Genomic DNA, 17,055 nt, shown 5'->3' on the forward strand with positions numbered 1-17,055 from the left:
TGATTGAAGGTCTAAGATAATCTTGAGGTTCACAGAGATCTATTGTTGACGCGCAGGCCGAACCTTCGACGAACAGCACGCTGCACCGCCACCAATTTTGTCCATGCCCTGTGAACTCAGGTCTGTTCTAGGGCTTTCCCTCTTTTTCCAGCGGCGCATGATTGGCCCGCCGAGAAATACTCCTGCCTGCCTGTCACCATTTGTGCTGGTTCGTACTTGCTTGCTGCTCCGTGAATGGCGTTCAGTAGAGCTCAGACACGGACGTGAGGACATTCTGTTCTTAACTGGGACTTCTATGCAGTTCACGATTGATTCGAACTTCATCCTGCTCAGGCTTAAGGCTGGTCGCCTGCCTAGCTCAAGCTTTGGGTCCATTTTCCGTCCAGTCACTATGGAATGGTTTTTCACACTCCAAGTGTATATTTCTGCAGTCTACTGAACCCTGTATCACCTTACTGCTGCCCTATCTGGCTACTCTAGCCGGGGAAACATGGTTGGATTTCCCTCCGCTGCAAAGTGGGCAACGCGTGCACGGATGTGCATCTCCCTCGATCTCGGCCTAAACAATGCGACTCTCCGGCCACAGGCAGGGTAGATCTTCAGAATATTTTACTTGTTCCACGTAAAACTACATAGATCCAGCTGAACCAGCTGAAGGCATATCATCAAAAGGACTATAAGCATCACCCGCAGCTCGAGTTGTGGAATCGCAAAGTCTAAGAAATGAGGCTGGTGAGAATATTGTACATGAGCTAGGCTAATCAGAAGAGATGTGCGACGACTGGGTACCGTGCAATGGCGTGGTATGTACGTCGAAGACGGAAAACGTAGTAGCATGGGTCCTTTTTGATGCAAGGTGAGAAGGTCAGGTACTGCGAGTTACACAGATGAGTAATCGATGATCAATGATGGAAGGAAAATGCGAGGCAAGCGACAAGTCCATCACCGGAACACTCCTTTCACACTGGCGACAAGATAGAGTTTAACGCTTATAAAAATTCAAACCAAGTCCAACGACACATAATGATATTGCTACTCCAACGCTGACACCAAGTCCAAACAACCCCCATGGAAAGTGTTTCGTTGGTCCTCTCCCCCCAGACGAAGACGGGCCCGATTCTGGTGCAGGTGCAGTCGCAGTGGAACGTCTATGACCGTTACTACGGCTCCTCCTAAACCCAAACAGACGTAATCCAAGCATGGGCACAACGGACATGACAGAAACAGCAATTGACCGCAAATGCAATGGATCACTATGTCCATGCGGCGGAAGATAAAGCGATCTCCCACCGGGTACCCCATTGCCAAGACGTTGAGAGTTACTCCGTCGTAATGACGAACTACCCACCGTCCGTGAAGACGACGCCTTTTCAAGTGTCATCCCTGCTTCACCATCCTCTTCATATGTCCCAGCAGGGTCGTCCGTTCTAAGAGTATTCGCTGCATCGCGAACATCGCGAGAGAACCTAGATTCCCAATTCCACATCCAAGGGTTCGGCAAGAGATGCTCATCCGAATCCGGGTGCTGTTGATCCTCGTGATCGTTCATCATCGTCGTCGAAGAAAAAGACGGAGGCAAGGCGGCTCGAGTAGTAGATGAACGAGGACGACGATGAATTGCACTATGCCGGGAGATCGAAGCGGCCAGTGATGACGTGGATGAAGAAAGTTGACGCAACGCGGCATTAAGATCACGCCATCTCAGGAATCTTTCAGCTGCTTCGGTCCGAAGATGTGTAAGGACGGAAGGTGAATGAAATAGTAGATCACGGAGTTGTGATAGGGAGGACGGACGGATAGTGGAGATAGCCAAAGAGGAAAATGGGCTATTAGTTATGGCTGATGCTGGGTGTGGCGCAACATTGCGGCGATGAGATAAATGAGGGATAGGGGTTGATGCGTGAATTGGAATGATTGGAATGTGAGGTGCAAGGTCTCTGACCAGAGAGACATCAATTTCATTAGGTGCTGATGAAAATGGAAAAGAAGTTCATGATCGTCAGTTGCACTGATTTCCAAATAGGTAAAGGTTGGGAAGCGTGAACGCACTGGATGGCCATAGAAAGATGAGTGCTGTGTACAACAAGGTCGAGTTGGATGTTAGGAGTGGTATGAAGGAAGTGCTGGAAGGTTCGGAGGTGTTGAGAAGTCGGTCCACTGCCGAGAATGGTCTATGAATCACGTCGAGTATGGTGGTTAAGTCGGTATGAGACTAAACGACGATTCAACAATGTTTATGCATGAGCATAGGATTTCGAAACACTCAGATGACCAGCAATTCGTATAAACTCACATCGCGTTCGTCAATTTCAACAAGCAGAATTTCAATGTTCCTCCGGCTCCGAACCTCCGGTGAGGATAGAATCGTCGACGCTCTCAAGATTGGATAGTTATCCGGGGTGTTCTTCCAAGGATCCACGTCCACAACCAAAGAGGGACCTTCAAGTATACCTTCCGCCGCGGACCGACACGCATGAGAACGTCGGCCCATGATCCAGAGTTTCACATTTCCAATTGTTTCCCCAGCAACGGCATCATGTCTCGAAGGCGAAGGGAGCATCAACGATGGCATGATTAGGGTCCTTGAAGCATCCTCGGATAAATCTGGGTTTAACACAGGAGAAGATTCTTCAGAGAGGAAGAGAGAAGAGTTGAGGGAGCTGAGAGGAAAGTCTGACGCGAGTGAACTTGGGGAACCTGGCATTGAATTCTGATCTCGATCACGATGATTAGGCGAAGAAGGGGGCGATGGGAGTGATGCAGTTGAATGGGGAGAACGTGGAGGAGAATGGGATGTACTGATAGAGGAAGTTGGGTGTGTGTCGAGAGGTGATCGTTCATGGGCGTGACGGGACATGATATAAATGGAAAACTTTTCGTAAGGTTCAAAGATTACCCAGAAGGCGCTAAAAGGGAGCTTTCGTCAGTCTTCTGGGAAGGAGAAGGAGTAAGGAGAGAGGATTGAGGAGAGGATGAATTGCGCGACAGGGGACGTGATGTAGCGGATCCAAATCTTTCTCACCCCAGCCGGTTTTTGAACAAGTTCGCGCGCCCGTCGAACTTGATGGATCTTGCGCTTTTTCTCTCCAGCCGCTTTCCTTGTTGGCTTCGCTGGCCTGAAAGCCCCTTAGCTTTTCATGGAGCTCGCCTTCTCTGTCGCTGAAGGTGAAGTTCTCTCGTGAGAATCGAAATGCACTTGGGCAAACTCGGGCCCAAGCACCCTGAGCAAGTACGTTTTCCCAACTGCCCCGGGATTCTCGCGCAGCCATCAAATACATCGCACTGGCAATTGTCCATGGGAATCTAAATCCCACTTTTTTATGTATCCCAATGTGCCCGTCCTTTTTGCTTCACCCTTCGGCGCGGGTCGACCACTCTGGTGGAAGCCCGCCCGGACACCGGCCTTCTGCGCGCCTTCCGGGTCCTAAGCCAATCGCAACCCTGAGGGACTCACTACCCTATTGAAGAATAGATAAAGGCCTTCGAACACGTGCCCCCAACACCCACGGTTCATATCCTTTCCATCAACGTTTGGCGGCGGTTGATGAGATAGATGGATTCTATATCGCTGCTACATTTCCTATCCAGGGAAACTTACCTCAGTTTCTCTTGTACAACCCTACTTTTGGGAGAGGTAACGGTGTGGTATGGGGTCATGGTAGGGATTGCCCGGATTCAAGCGTCTATAATTGTGTCTGATATTCAAACACCTACTGATTCTGGTTTCCCCTTGCCTAACCCTTCGATGTTCGGTGGAAGGGTGATGGCACGATCAAACGGTATCGTATTCGTTTGCATGATGAAACGCTGTAATCAGACTTGCTGTGGGGTGTCAACTTCAGATTTCCGCGTTATCCGAATATTTAACTCATTAACATGAACAAGGGTAGGATCAGGGCATAGTTCCAAGTGCATGTGGCGACGATCACGCGATGACTGAATATTCTACACGATTGTATGTAGCACTGGCATGCATACAGGTGCTTGCCTCATTCTACAGTAAGAGAATCCATAGGGAAAGCATGTTGATATGTGATTGAGCCGAGGTGCGTGGGAATACCAACCTGACTGTATTGATTTCGACGCTTCGAGCAGACGAGGTCCGAGTTGTCTCTTGAGAATCAATCAAGACCTTTGTTTCTACATGCGATAGGAACCAACATGTGCCCACCTCGTTGAAGGTGGCTGTTGATTCTCCACTTCCTGATGCGCGCTGCACGGACTACCCGTCCCGCTGTCAATGGTTAGTGAGGCCACGTTCCCTGCAGGCACTTAATGTAAAGCCATCACTGCAAGTAGGTGGTATTGCCTCCTGGGACTTTTCACCCTCTTAATCATGGTTCTGGGTCTTCATCTGTCACTCTTATTGGGCGCAGCGTCTAGCGTTGCGTTCGCAGTTTTCCCTCCTGTTGATCACGGTTGGGCCCCTGAAGCTCCACTACCTCCTGGGAACGGACGGGTGGCTGAGCCTTCACCTGAGCTCCCTCGTCCCTCACAACCTTTCCCCCTAGCACAGACTCGGTCGCATGACTGTGAGCCTCTACCCATAACAACAGTTGTGCCTGCCATTACGACAATAGAATGGACAAGTGGTATACCTCCTGCAACCCACCCTTCTTGGCCTCATGCTACACTTGGCGGATGGACGGTCATTAACCACCATACGACGTATTACTTCGCCCAGACTCAATACAGCACTCTCCTTTTGCCAACTCCTCGTCCCGCATCGGCCGAACAGTGGATTGTGAAATACAAGGAACATACTCACAGCGGTTTAACACTTGTTCTTCCTGTGATCGAGAGTGCGAATGTGGTGACGAAGACGGTGACGAGAACGGCGACGATTATTCAGCCTCCTCAGCTCGTGGAGAGGCACTCGGTTACGGTAGGTGGATTGTCTGATCATTTGAGTCTGAAGAATTCTGACCACAAGTCATTTGCGTCACATCTTGATTTGCAGACCGTTTATCCTCCTCCTGTCACTATCGTCAATACTATCACTTCAATCGTGACATGCCCGGTTCGTGACTGACTACATTCAGTGTGCCCCACCCTGTTAGGACGCTGACCCGAATTACAATCAGACTCCACCTCCACCTCCACCCTCTCCTCCACCTGTCACGGTCACAACTACTCAGCTTGTCCCGACAATTCTACCCATAACGGAATATCAGACGAAGGTCTCAACAGTGACAGGGACGAAAACAGAGACCGACTTATACTCCGTCGTACGAACCACAACGGAATACCAAACACACACAGTGACCGATGTTCAATACTCCACTCTCACCCAACTCATAACCGAGTACCAAACAGCTACTTTGACTACAACAGCTACCGAAACTCGTCCTATCAATTATTGCCCTCCGCAAGCATACGATCCTCCATGTAAGCACGCTGAAATCCTCTCCAACTGGAACGAACGACGCTTCTGCGTAGGCCACCCCTCACTTACCATACCCCTCTCCTACTCCTTTCCCGTCGAGATCATCATCGTCGACGCCGCGGCCAAAACGGATGAATACATGATCGAGGCTGTAAACAACTATGATCCTTCTATCGTGGTGAATTTGGGTAAGACGAGCGAGATTATCCAGAATCCAGGTGAAAGGTGTGAACAAGGGGATGAATGTGTGAGGAAGGGGTTTTCGTGGGGGCGGTTTACGGTTCCGGCTGATTCGGCGGTGAGAGTCACCGTTGCGAAGGGGAGTGTTTGGAGGGTTTTTTATAAAGTTGTTCGGCATTGTCATTAGGTACGTGGCGGGCAATTGGCTTCTACCTTCCCCACCTAAGGGAAAATGATGACACATCGAAGTCAAACTCGCTTGATGCGATGTCGTCAGCACTCCTGGTGATTTTGTTTTCGCTGTGTTGGTCAGGTTCATTTCCTGTCGTGTACAGATCTTACTGTCCTATCATCTTGGTTTATTTCTTGCGGACTTTATGGGAAAAGTATCAATCCCAGTGTTGGCGTTATGCTTTCTCTCTCCTCTTGACCCCTGTTCATTCGGAGCTTCTAGGTTTTTATTTTCGCCCTATCGTCGTCTTAGCTGTTGAAGCGGGATGCACTGTCGATCGTGAGGGGTTGTGCTGCCTCATTCATGACATACGCCATTTCGATGCTAAGTTGAATTGGCTTAGAGAGGCAAGGAGGACTGTTTCAGTCATGTACAAAGTCCCCTTGGAACTCCAAAAATATCTAAGGCTTTGGGGTGGTTGGACGCGGCGCATTCCATAGCATCTGGGCCAGTTACACCAAACTGAAGCACGAGATGGAATGTTGGTATTCATACAGTGATCCATAGTGGCAGACAGCGAGGCGGACATCAGGTAGGCTCAACTGGGCCGAAGGTGTAAATGGCTATCTGGGCTTCTTGGCCCAACACAGGGACGAGTTGCTGTGGGTGCATGACCGTGAATGGAGATGCGTACTGAATATCCGGAGAAGTACCGGAGCTAATCCCTGCCCGCTTAGCCGCCATTCATGTAGCTCCACATGGTGCCTTTTGCTTATATAATATTGTCTCCATGGACCCCTTACCCCACAGCTCCACAGACCCTGCCAGATCGAATGACCACAACCGTCAGCCTCGCGCGCGGACGAGGAATTCACGCGGGGAGGCTGACGGTTAGTGCAACCTTAAACACAGTCCATCGTCCCTCCATCAACGATATGGTCAGTCGGTTATTACTTAGAAGTTAGAATTACTTGCGCGGCCAGGCACTCATGAATGACGTCCTTGACTAAGTTGACAATACATAAAGTACCATCAATCGTACATAAGCTGCGTGCAGAGGTATGGTTGAAACTTTCCATCCACCCATCAGTGCAATAGTCATTTACGTATCGTAGATAATCATTGCTGTCGCTTATGTATCACGTTGAAGTCCAGCATCAATTCTGCGACATACCGCTCGGCCCTTCAATTCAGTGGCGATCAGCGGGTGTAAATTTTCCCAACGTGGGCTTTCGATCTATAATTGTAAGAAGGTGGACCCGTTGGGAAGGGACGTTAATAAGTTGTAAACCCTGTCTTCACTCAATGCCGTTCGCTTTGGGAGAACTCTCTTGAACTCCCCACTCGCAATGACAATGACTCCGTTTGAGCACCTTTCTGGTGGCTACACCTATGGCATTCTCTTTATCGCGATGTAAGCTGAGCTGTCATGCAAACTGGGGCAGGCTAAGTCTCCTCCTACAGATTCCTTGGGATCACGACTGTACAGTCTCGATCATATTTTCTGTCTTATCCGAACGACCCTGTGGTAACAAAACTTCTGGTACTTCCCCCATCACGGTGATTCGCCGCCTTGACACCCTCTTACACTTGCTGCACCCACCCAGGTTTTAGCGCTAATGTGAGCCAGGCCGACGTTGCACCAAGTTCAGGTTCTCATTCCATGTGTCTCTCAGGCTCGTCCAGTTCTTTGGCCTGTATGTGCTTCCTGAGGATTGCAAGCACTTCATTTTCACCTTCGTTGTTTAGTGGGTGCTGTCTGTCAGGTCAATACAGGATGGTTATTTCGCGCAAGGACTCGCCAATAAAAAATTCATGGTGAGCCTACCTTGAATTGTGGCCACAACCGTCCTGACCTACTGTTCAGGTATAACTCTGAGTTTACTATGTCGACTGTGTGTCTTGTACCCCGACCAGCGCCTACACCATCTATCTCATGTACTTCCCCCAGGTCGTGTGTTCCATCTTGGTCCAATCCTTCTTCTCCTGGCGTATCAGAAAAAGTCTGTTTCGGTTCTTTCCTCAGTAAAATCACTCATGAGTTTATGCCCAGTGACCAATGTATGGGTGGCTCTACCCGTAATGATGACTAGTTTGCTTCAGCTTGGTATGTCGTAGCTTATACTGATCCGAGCACTTGCAAACTAATGCCCACAGTTTTCGGGCTTTGTAAACCGTCTCATCCTGTTTCGTCACAATGTGCTGACTAACTTGCGTATATATCCGTAGGGGTGTATATTGTAGGGTAAGTGATCGTGCCGAGTGCGATGGAGTAACGATAACATCACATCGCAATCTTTCAAGGAATCTGCACCCGCAAGTATATTCACTACCCAATTGGAACAGAACCCCAGTCGTCGGTTTGTGTGCAGCTCAGGTTAGTATCATTCATGCGCATTATTATTGTTTTGCGGGGACTCGGAGAGAACCCCTTAGGCTACCGCAGATACGTTGATCGCGGCAATAATGATTGTCCTGTTACGCCGCAGTCGAACCGGATTCGGAAGGTACGGGAGCGATCTTCCGAATGCTAGGAGGCAGGCCTGAGTAGATCTTGCTAGGACAGATAGGGCTATAGGAATCCTAGTCAGGTACGCGATTCATACCGGTGCAGTTACAAGGTCAGCCGCTCCGCATTCATCACCGCGTGTGAATGAGATTCAGGATTCCTTTCTTGACAGTGTTCTGGCTTTGATAATTTTGATTGCAGTGAGCAGATTTTGATCTGACCTTCTTTGATGACCAAAAATGATAAACCATCCTCTCAATCCAGTTTGTTGTGTATGATGGATTTCACTTCATGCATATCTGGTTTTCAGTGGTTAGTTCGGAAATTTCCTTACTCCCATCATTCATATTACCTGCAATCCCTTCATTATTTAGTCGTTGGGAGGAGTATACACCATCACTTTGCTAGCAAAGTAAGTCCTAGGTCGCGTGAATATTACCGCATTCTTTATCACATCATTTCCAGCCTACATGCTCGTAGTCATGTCCGACAATACCTGGTACAAGGACCCATAGAAAATGCTGGACAGTCCATCCACTTGTCCAAATTACCGGCCAGGGTACGATCCTCTCAGCAGCTGTCACGGTTGACCTCGCCAATTTGATTATGTAACTCCGTAGATAAAGGGTCGGATTTTGCATGCTATACCTCTCAACATGCCTAGTTCCATTAAGAGTTCAGAGCGTATGTGCGGCTACTTATTTATGTGGCAGCAAGATTTGACATTGTCTTGCCCTAGCATCCCCCTCAGTCTAAATTCATTTGCCTAAGTGCTCATGGGGCATCTGCTTACCAAGGTGTTTTTTTTCCTGGGGGGAATGCAATACTAGAATGCTTGCTGTGTGTTACTGGAACCTTAATCATGAAATAGTGTATCAGATTTGTCCTCAATTCCATGTAACTCTTGGTTTTTTGGTGGAACCTCAATAGCATTTGCAGTGTGGCTTGTACACACTGGGGTATGGGGTTGGAGAGACCTTACACTTTTTTAGGCATAATGTAAGGAATGGATGGGTCTCAGGGTGGTTGTTAGACACTGGTCCGGGGTCGGCACCGAAGGTTGCTGTTGCGGGCCGCTATAGGCCGCGATGGCTGTGATGCTGCGAACAAGGCCCGATCGTAGGGCATTTGGCCTCAGCAACTCTAAAGGAGCGCTGTGCCCCCTAGCTGTCTCTTGGCCCTCATCCCAGACTTACTGGGGTTGTGTCACGGCTGTGCATTCCGGCCCACTCCCTGCCCGTCCTGATGCCGCCTGAGCCCATTCCCACTATGCGAGCATGAGCGTGAGCCCTGACCTCAGCCCTATCCTCCCTGAGGACTCCCTGCTCACTCCCCTGCTTGCCCCTAGGCTCCCCTGCACCTGGCCGACTCCCCCACAGCCACACCAACCTTCCCACCCTGAGTCCGCCTCTGGCACTGTGCCCAGCGTGACTCCTCTACCCCGCCCACTCGGCCCCTACAGGGCCGCTACCATTCCCGCGCCCGACTCCGGCCCAACTCCGAGTCTGGCGCTGCTACGATACCATTGCTGCTATTGCGGCCCTACGCTCCTTCCTTTATTTATCTGTTATTGTTTGTTTTGACCCTCGGTCATTGCCGGCCACTGTGCGGCCAACCCCGCTCCTTATTCTTGTTTGCTTCCGGACCCTTCGGCCTTCGGCCCGGGTCCGCTTCCATTCATTCCTTCCTCCTATATATATCCTGTATACTACATTATAGTACTTTAGCTCTAATATCGATTTGACCATGACCCTAAGTCCTGACCCCAGCAAGGCAACCCCAGTAAGTCTGAAATGAGGGCCAAGAGACAGCTAGGGGGCACAGCGCTCCTTTAGAGTTGCTGAGGCCAAATGCCCTACCCTCGGGCCTTGTTCCCGGCATCACGGCCATCGCGGCCTATAGTGGCCCGCAACGGTGACCTTTGGTGCCGACCCTGGACCAGTGTCTAACAGGTTGCCTTGTTGGGGTCAGGACTTTAGGGGTCGTGGTCAAATCGATATTAGAGCTAAGGTACAATGAAGTATCATACAGGATATATATAGGGAGAAAGAATGAATGGAAGCGGACCTGGGCCGAAGGCCAAAGGGTCCGGAAGCAAACAGGAATAAGGAGTGGGGTTGGCCGCATAGCAGCCGGCAATGACCGAGGGTCAAAACAAACAATAGCAGATAAATAAAGGAAGGAGCGTAGGGCTGCGATAGTGGCAATGGTATCGTAGCGGTGCTGGACTCGGAGTTGGGCTGGAGTCGGGTGCGGGAATGGTAGCAGCCCTGTAGGGGCCAAGTGGGCAGGGTAGAGGAGTCGTGCTGGGCACGGTGCCGGAGGCGGACTCAGGGTGGGAAGGTTGGTGTGGCTGTGGGGGAGTCGGCCAGGTGCAGGGGAGCCTAGGGGCAAGTGGGGGAGTGAGCAGGGAGTCCTCATGGAGGATAGGGCTGAGGTTGGGGCTTGCGCTCATGCTCGCATAGCGGGAATGGGCTCGGGTGGTGTCAGGGCACACCCCACCCAACCCTCGCTCCGCTCCCCCACTCCACACCGCTTCTCCCTCTTCCTTTCTCCTTTCCCCCTTTCTTTCTTTCTTTCTTTCTTTCTTTCTTCCTCACATGGACCACCTTTCCATCAGCAAAAGTCCGTTATGCTCCGGAGCATCAAGAGTGGCTGGAGCATGTGGGAGACAAAACAGCAGATTGGGCACTCCTGGAGCCAATAGTGTTCTCCTGGGAGGGGGTTCAGGAGCAGCTGGGAGTGGTGAGGAGTATGTAATGTGCCAGGAGCAGTGGGAGGAAAATTTTGGTCTCTAAAAAGTTGAAAAAAAAAATTTAGGGAAAAATCAAAAAAAAATTCAGGAACTATAGTGCCTTTAAAGTGCTTTCAGGACATATAATTATTTGCAAAATTGAGGAAGAAATGATGGAGAAAAATGGAAAATACTTTCGGAGACCCGAGAAATAATGAGAACTGAATTGATGGGAAAGTCTGAAAATTGAATAGGAAAGTGAGGGGAAGCCTTGTAAGCATTGTTATTTTCTGCTGTTCTGATTTTTCCTGATTGTTCTTGGTCTCACTCCCAGCTGCTCCTGGACCCTCCCAGGAGCTTTCAGGAGCTTCTAGGAGTATTGAGGAGCAGCTGGGAATGAGACCAAGAAGAATCGGGAAAAATCAGAACAGCAGAAAATAACAATGCTACAAGGCTTCCCCTCACTTTCCTATTCAATTTTCAGACTTTCCCATCAATTCAGTTCCCATTATTTCCCAGGTCCCCAAAAGTATTTTCCATTAGCTCCTCCTGGACCCTCCCAGGAGCTTCCAGGAGTATCCAGGAGTATCCAGGAGCAGCTGGGAGTGAGACCAAGAACAATCAGGAAAAATTAGAACAGCAGAAAATAACAATGCTACAAGGCTTCCCCTCACTTCCCTATTCAATTTTCAGACTTTCCCATCAATTCAGTTCTCATTATTTCTCGGGTCTCCGAAAGTATTTTCCATTTTTCTCCATCATTTCTTCCTCCATTTTGCAAATAATTATATATCCTGAAAGCACTTCAAAGGCACTACAGTTCCTGATTTTTTTTTGATTTTTTCCCTAATTATTTTTTTCAACTTTTTAGAAGTCCCTATTTTTCAAATTTTCCTCATTTCCCTCTATATCCCCCCTCATTCCCCCTCATTCCCCCCTCATTCTCCCCCTCATTCCCCCCTCATTCTCCCCCTCATTCTCCCCCTCATTTCCCCTCATTTCCCCCCTCATTTCCCCCATTTCCCCCTCCCCCATATTCTGCCAGCCCGAAAGTGATTAAGTTGCCAGATTAATCATATATCAGGCCATAAATTTTGATTGTGTATTGGTGAGTCTCAGTGTCCTTGATATATAGTATAGTGTTTGATCTAAATGTTAAGCAGTGTCTTGTTGTGTTAGTCTTGTGGTAGGAGGTATTCATGGGGGATCTTTCCTCTTTTTTTTTCCTTTTCATTTTCAAATGCTCCAGGAGCCCCCAGAAGCTTCTCACCCCTATACACTTTGAAGCATTTAAATTGTATTTACTGGATATGTTTGTGCACAAAGCAATGCTCCAGGCCCTCCTGGGAGTGCCCTGGAGTACCTAGCCAACTCCGGAGGAAATGGGCTGTTCCTGGACCGGCCAATCTCCTCCTGATTCTCCCAGTGCTCTCGATACTCCGGAGCACTCAGGAGCATAACAATTTTTTGCTGATGTCCCACTGCCCAATGTATCACCGGCACGCATGCCTACTTCCCCTCCTGTATCTCACCGTTCCTATATCGCCGCCATCGCCACCACACTTGCCCCGCACCCACAGCAGGCCCTCTCGGGATCTCCCGTGGAGGCACCCGGAGAGCCGTGGCTGTGTGCAAGGGTGACGTGGCGCGCCCCATGTGACCGATCCCACATGTATATAATAACAGCTGGAGTGGGAACTGAAGAAGTAGCCTTCTTCTTACATTCCCACTTCAGGCAAGTAGTGTAGCCTTCCCTTTTAATAATAACTCACATTCCCACTTCAGACTAAGTGGTTGGGGACGCTCACCCCGTGACGAGATCGCCGCTACGCACAGCTGCTACTCGTCCAACCGAGTCCCGCACGCCGGGACCTCGCCGCTTTCGGAGCTGTCCCTGACAGGTGGCATTGGGACAGGCAGCTAACTGTCAGGGCACTGTCAGGGCACACCTGCTTGACCCACCTCCACCTGGACCCACCTCACCCGGTACCCCTTCTCCCACCCTGCACCCTTCCTTCATATCCCTTCCCCCTCTATCCCTCTCCCACTTCTATTTCTATTCCTATTTCTATTTCTATTTCACAGGGTGTAGGAGAAATAACGGTCACACTATGGAAACCCATTATGGAAATATGCCAGATAAATCACAAAACCTCATATGACAAGTAGATATAAGAAAACTGAAGGACACGAATTTTTACGAATTATTATGACTATACACGATAAATCGAAAGAAAGAAAAATAGCAAAAATACTTCAAGCTTACCATCAATGAGACGGAATTCCTGGGGGAATTTACAGCAAATATTAAAACAAGAATTAGGACAATCGACCAAGATTTGACTATAAAAACAATCAGAGAACCTCCACGGAAACTACTTTCCCACGTCCGCACATGTAGCCAAGGATGGAAGTACCACGGAACAAGGATTCCTCAGGAACTAATGCAAAATTCAAAGTCGTGTTTATAATAGGAAATGTAGATGTCCCCCAAACGGACCCAATGAGAGTAATTACAGGGGAAACTACCCATAAACGACAGAGATATGACTAAAACTCCTGCAAAACGAGGACAATATCTAAAAGGCAAGCGCAAAAATTAACCAGTAACGACCGAGACAAGCTTGATGGACCATTAGAAAGGAAGGGATCTAATCTTAATCCTCCCAAATTTTCATAATAAAAGGATCATGCGTTAATGAGATATCCAATAACGGGAATAGTGACATCAAAAGTCCGAGCTCAGGGAAAAGACGATGTTTGCGTAGGATCCATAATTGAAACATACAACGAAATTTACACGGAAATTATTAAAAATGGGGAACTATAGTTATGCAAATTTTCAGTCCAAACGGTCCAGCCGTTGTGAAGTTATACCCATGACGGGAATATAGAAATCCGCATCATGTGTAATGACACGTGAGGGTGGCGATGCGCAGGGAACCGGCCATCGGAACCGAGATCCGCACTTCGGCAGATTGTGAAGACCAATTTCCGTCCAAATAAGGAAGAGCCCGGTCAAAACAAAGCACAGAAAGTGCAAAACAACCTTAGATCATGAGGGAAAAATCTGAAATAAATCACAGAAGCCCATATGAAAGAAATAAAAACCCGTGCATATCATAAATCCCGAACAATTAAACGGAAACGGCGCCCGCATACGAACGACTATGGGAATGATGCATGTGATTACCGAATGTGCGCGCGAACTTTTGCTAACTCAACGAATACCAGGAAATAGGACACAACCTTAGTACCATTGGAAAGGTGGGAATAAATGAAAATTTATGATACCAAGAACAGGAGAAAACATCTAGAAATGAATGAGATATAGGGACATGAAGTTAGAAACCTGAAAATGCGTGGGTGTCAGGGGACGGACCCCGGGTCCCCATGACCCCTCTCTACAGTCCACAGTCTAGCCTGTAAACACAGCCCATCTCAGGGCATAACTACTGTGGGTAAGAAAGTGTATAGATAAATGAAGAGTAGGCTACACTTGCCTACTGTGGGTAAGAAAGTGAGAAGAAGGTTAACTTCTCACTTTCCCACAGTGGCCCCAATATGGCGAAAACTTCCGGGGATACCCGGAAGTCACATGAGGTGGGATCCGGGGTCGGATCATGCGGCGCACGGAGCGTGCGGCGCAGGAAGTGTGCGGGAAGTGGAGCGGGTCCAGACGCGGGTCCGGGTCCGGGCTAAGTCAGGGTATGTGCCCTGACAGTGGGAAAACAGCTTCAAGAGGTCCAGAGTCCTAAATAAAATACATAAAAATATGATATCTTCAAGGACGACCTACTATAACAACGAACAATACATATGGAGGATTAGGATGTGATAATACAAAGGGGAATCAGGGAATATGAACGAAATTCACGAAAACCACTAAACTACGATGGACCATGGCAGGAATTTTAGGGAACAATATTCTAATGAGGTGGAGAGCTATAACACATTCGTTTGAGTAATTCTTGACTACTAGCAACTTTTTCTTTCAGTTTTAAACCTGAATAATTCACTCATTTACCATTTCAGTCTCATTTTAACTAAATGTCACTAAATAAAAATGGAATAAATCAGCTGAAGGTCTCAGCACAGCCGTATGCATAGTAATGCAAAGTTTGAATTCAGAATCATCGAGTCATAGCAAATTTAATGGTATATATAGGGAATTTGAAATAGGTAACTGCAGCAAATGCAGCGCAGCCAAGTTCTAATTAACCATTAAAATAGCTTAGGCGAGGGAGGACAATAAGGATTCTAGGTGCAGTCTGACCGCAGTAGAACCACAGTTCAGTGCAGCAAAAGTGCAGTAGAACTATAGCGTGAAAATTTCATTTTTTATTCAGTTTGAGAAAAATACACTGTAAATAAATCCTGTAAATAGAAGGTAGAGCGTGAAAAAGGAAGGCAACCCAAGGAGTATAAAAGGGAGACCCTTTCTGCGACTTTTCGCCCCCCTTAGAGAAGTAAGAAAATAGAGTATTATTTTTCTCAAGCATTTCTGGTTGTCACTCCAGTGCGAAAAAGTGATATACAGTTAAGATTGCCACTGTAGTAAAAGGCAGCAATTAAGGAGAGAAATATTAAGTAGATATTTCAACAGGAGAGCTGGTTAACACTCCAGATTTCAAAGTGTAAACACAACAGTTATCTTGCTACTGTTAAAACAAGCAATAAAATAAGACAAAAATAAAACAAACTCAAGGGACACTCCAGACACAATCCAAATTCATTAACTGAATAGAATCTTTGAAACTTCACCAAGTAGAAGATTAAATTCAAGTTTAAATCCAAATTAAACAACGCTACACAGAATTACACCTAGACAAATTAATAAATTTCAATAAAGAAACAGCTCCACAGGGCTCGGTTTATCTGTAAGTCAATTCCCAGGAACTTTAAAACTAACCCATAAAAATAGAATTAGCCAAAACACTCGGATTGGTACTATATTTACAATAAATAACACTAGTACACTTCCCCATCCTAACTAAAGAACCAGGGAACAGCTTGGTGGTGGTCTCGTTTGAACCTCCCAACTGACCTTCCTTCGTTCTCTCCTTCAGCGGTCACGTGCCACCAAAGTTAGCGAGATTGGAGTTCAGCCATCTTCATTTGCCTCATTTGTCTTATAAAGTGGCTACAGATTTATGTAATTACATTTGTGGTTCTCTGAAACATGTGGATGCTCTGGGGAAGGAGGTGTGGTGGTTGATTCTTTAATTCAGGATTAGTGGTATTTCCATGTGATTTCTAAGGAAAATGCAAAGTGTGAATTGACTTAACACTTCATGACACTCTCAATTGGGAGGACTCCCCAAGATTGTTTCTGCTTTCTCCCTAAAGGCATGGCACACAGTATCAGGGAGAAAGGCTGTTCACGCTTGTTGTTTTCTATTTTTGGTAATTCGGTAATTGCCAAATGAATTGATTTCAGAATTCCATACATGCCAAAATTTTACTGTTCATTTTTCAATCTTATCTCCTAAGTGGCAAGGATTGAAAGAAGAGTCAATTCCAGGAGGAAAGCAAAAAACCCTCTCACTTCTCACTGAGTCTGAATATTGAAATTTGGCAACCACAATTATCTTCTTTACTATGTACTCTACAGGTTGGTGGTCACAGAATTCACTAGGACATGTTGTGTCAAAAATGAGAGTGTTGGTTTATTTTGAAATAGTTTGTATCCGGATAGTGATGACTTGTGCAAGTTGCCATTCTTAGTAAGTTAGGGCACGGATGTGTTACTTGGCACAGCACTCCTGGCATAAGTCACTGAGGCCAAAGCCCTCCGCCATGGAGACCTTCCTTCATCTCGATCTGGTCTCTGACACCCTGGACCTTTCCCCAGAAGGAGGCCAGAGGTAGAGAACGAGCAGAGGGACTGCAGCCTCAGCGACTTGGAGAGGAGCACTGTGCCTACGTTCAGTAATGCTTTAGGAGTCTGGTCCTTAACTTCAGAACAAGAGGGCACGAACTCTGGGGGGAGTCTAGTCGTCAATTTTGCACTGAGGTGCCATCAACTACAGTACAGGACTTATATACATAATAGAGGACAAATGGGAACAAAG

At 47.6% G+C, this 17,055-nt stretch overlaps 4 protein-coding genes across 4 annotated transcripts; 3 read left to right on the forward strand and 1 right to left on the reverse strand.

Annotated features, from left to right (window-relative positions):
• Nucleotides 1-594: 594 nt before the first annotated feature.
• On the reverse strand, nucleotides 595-2,996 carry EI90DRAFT_3044013 (uncharacterized protein). Its single transcript, XM_039059304.1, has 3 exons — nucleotides 2,294-2,996; nucleotides 2,050-2,212; nucleotides 595-1,968 (listed from the first exon to the last, which is right to left on the reverse strand). The coding sequence occupies exons 1-3, from the start codon at nucleotides 2,855-2,857 to the stop codon at nucleotides 983-985; spliced, it is 1,713 nt and encodes a 570-aa protein (XP_038919555.1). The 5' UTR covers nucleotides 2,858-2,996; the 3' UTR covers nucleotides 595-982.
• Nucleotides 2,997-4,336: 1,340 nt separating this feature from the next.
• On the forward strand, nucleotides 4,337-6,037 carry EI90DRAFT_3044019 (uncharacterized protein; the record flags this gene model as incomplete). The annotated part of the gene is made up of 3 exons (XM_039059305.1): nucleotides 4,337-4,885; nucleotides 4,961-5,020; nucleotides 5,085-6,037. 3 exons carry the CDS (start codon nucleotides 4,337-4,339, stop codon nucleotides 5,751-5,753), a joined length of 1,278 nt encoding a protein of 425 aa, XP_038919556.1. The 3' UTR covers nucleotides 5,754-6,037.
• Nucleotides 5,684-6,282, forward strand: EI90DRAFT_82896 (uncharacterized protein). The gene has a single exon (XM_039068116.1). It carries the CDS (start codon nucleotides 5,834-5,836, stop codon nucleotides 6,236-6,238), a length of 405 nt encoding a protein of 134 aa, XP_038919557.1. The 5' UTR covers nucleotides 5,684-5,833; the 3' UTR covers nucleotides 6,239-6,282.
• A 623-nt stretch (nucleotides 6,283-6,905) lies between these two features.
• Nucleotides 6,906-9,119, forward strand: EI90DRAFT_83086 (uncharacterized protein). The gene is made up of 19 exons (XM_039068123.1): nucleotides 6,906-6,983; nucleotides 7,063-7,152; nucleotides 7,203-7,281; nucleotides 7,346-7,359; nucleotides 7,415-7,435; nucleotides 7,488-7,556; nucleotides 7,606-7,633; nucleotides 7,690-7,741; nucleotides 7,792-7,845; nucleotides 7,968-7,983; nucleotides 8,043-8,115; nucleotides 8,175-8,245; nucleotides 8,300-8,359; nucleotides 8,420-8,447; nucleotides 8,512-8,559; nucleotides 8,622-8,659; nucleotides 8,713-8,806; nucleotides 8,868-8,931; nucleotides 8,987-9,119. The coding sequence occupies exons 2-19, from the start codon at nucleotides 7,088-7,090 to the stop codon at nucleotides 9,001-9,003; spliced, it is 891 nt and encodes a 296-aa protein (XP_038919558.1). The 5' UTR covers nucleotides 6,906-6,983; nucleotides 7,063-7,087; the 3' UTR covers nucleotides 9,004-9,119.
• Nucleotides 9,120-17,055: the final 7,936 nt, after the last annotated feature.

The sequence above is a fragment of the Cantharellus anzutake genome (assembly GCF_015039405.1).
Source record: "Cantharellus anzutake strain C23 chromosome Unknown EI90scaffold_10, whole genome shotgun sequence".
Taxonomy (NCBI): Eukaryota; Fungi; Basidiomycota; class Agaricomycetes; order Cantharellales; family Hydnaceae; genus Cantharellus; species Cantharellus anzutake.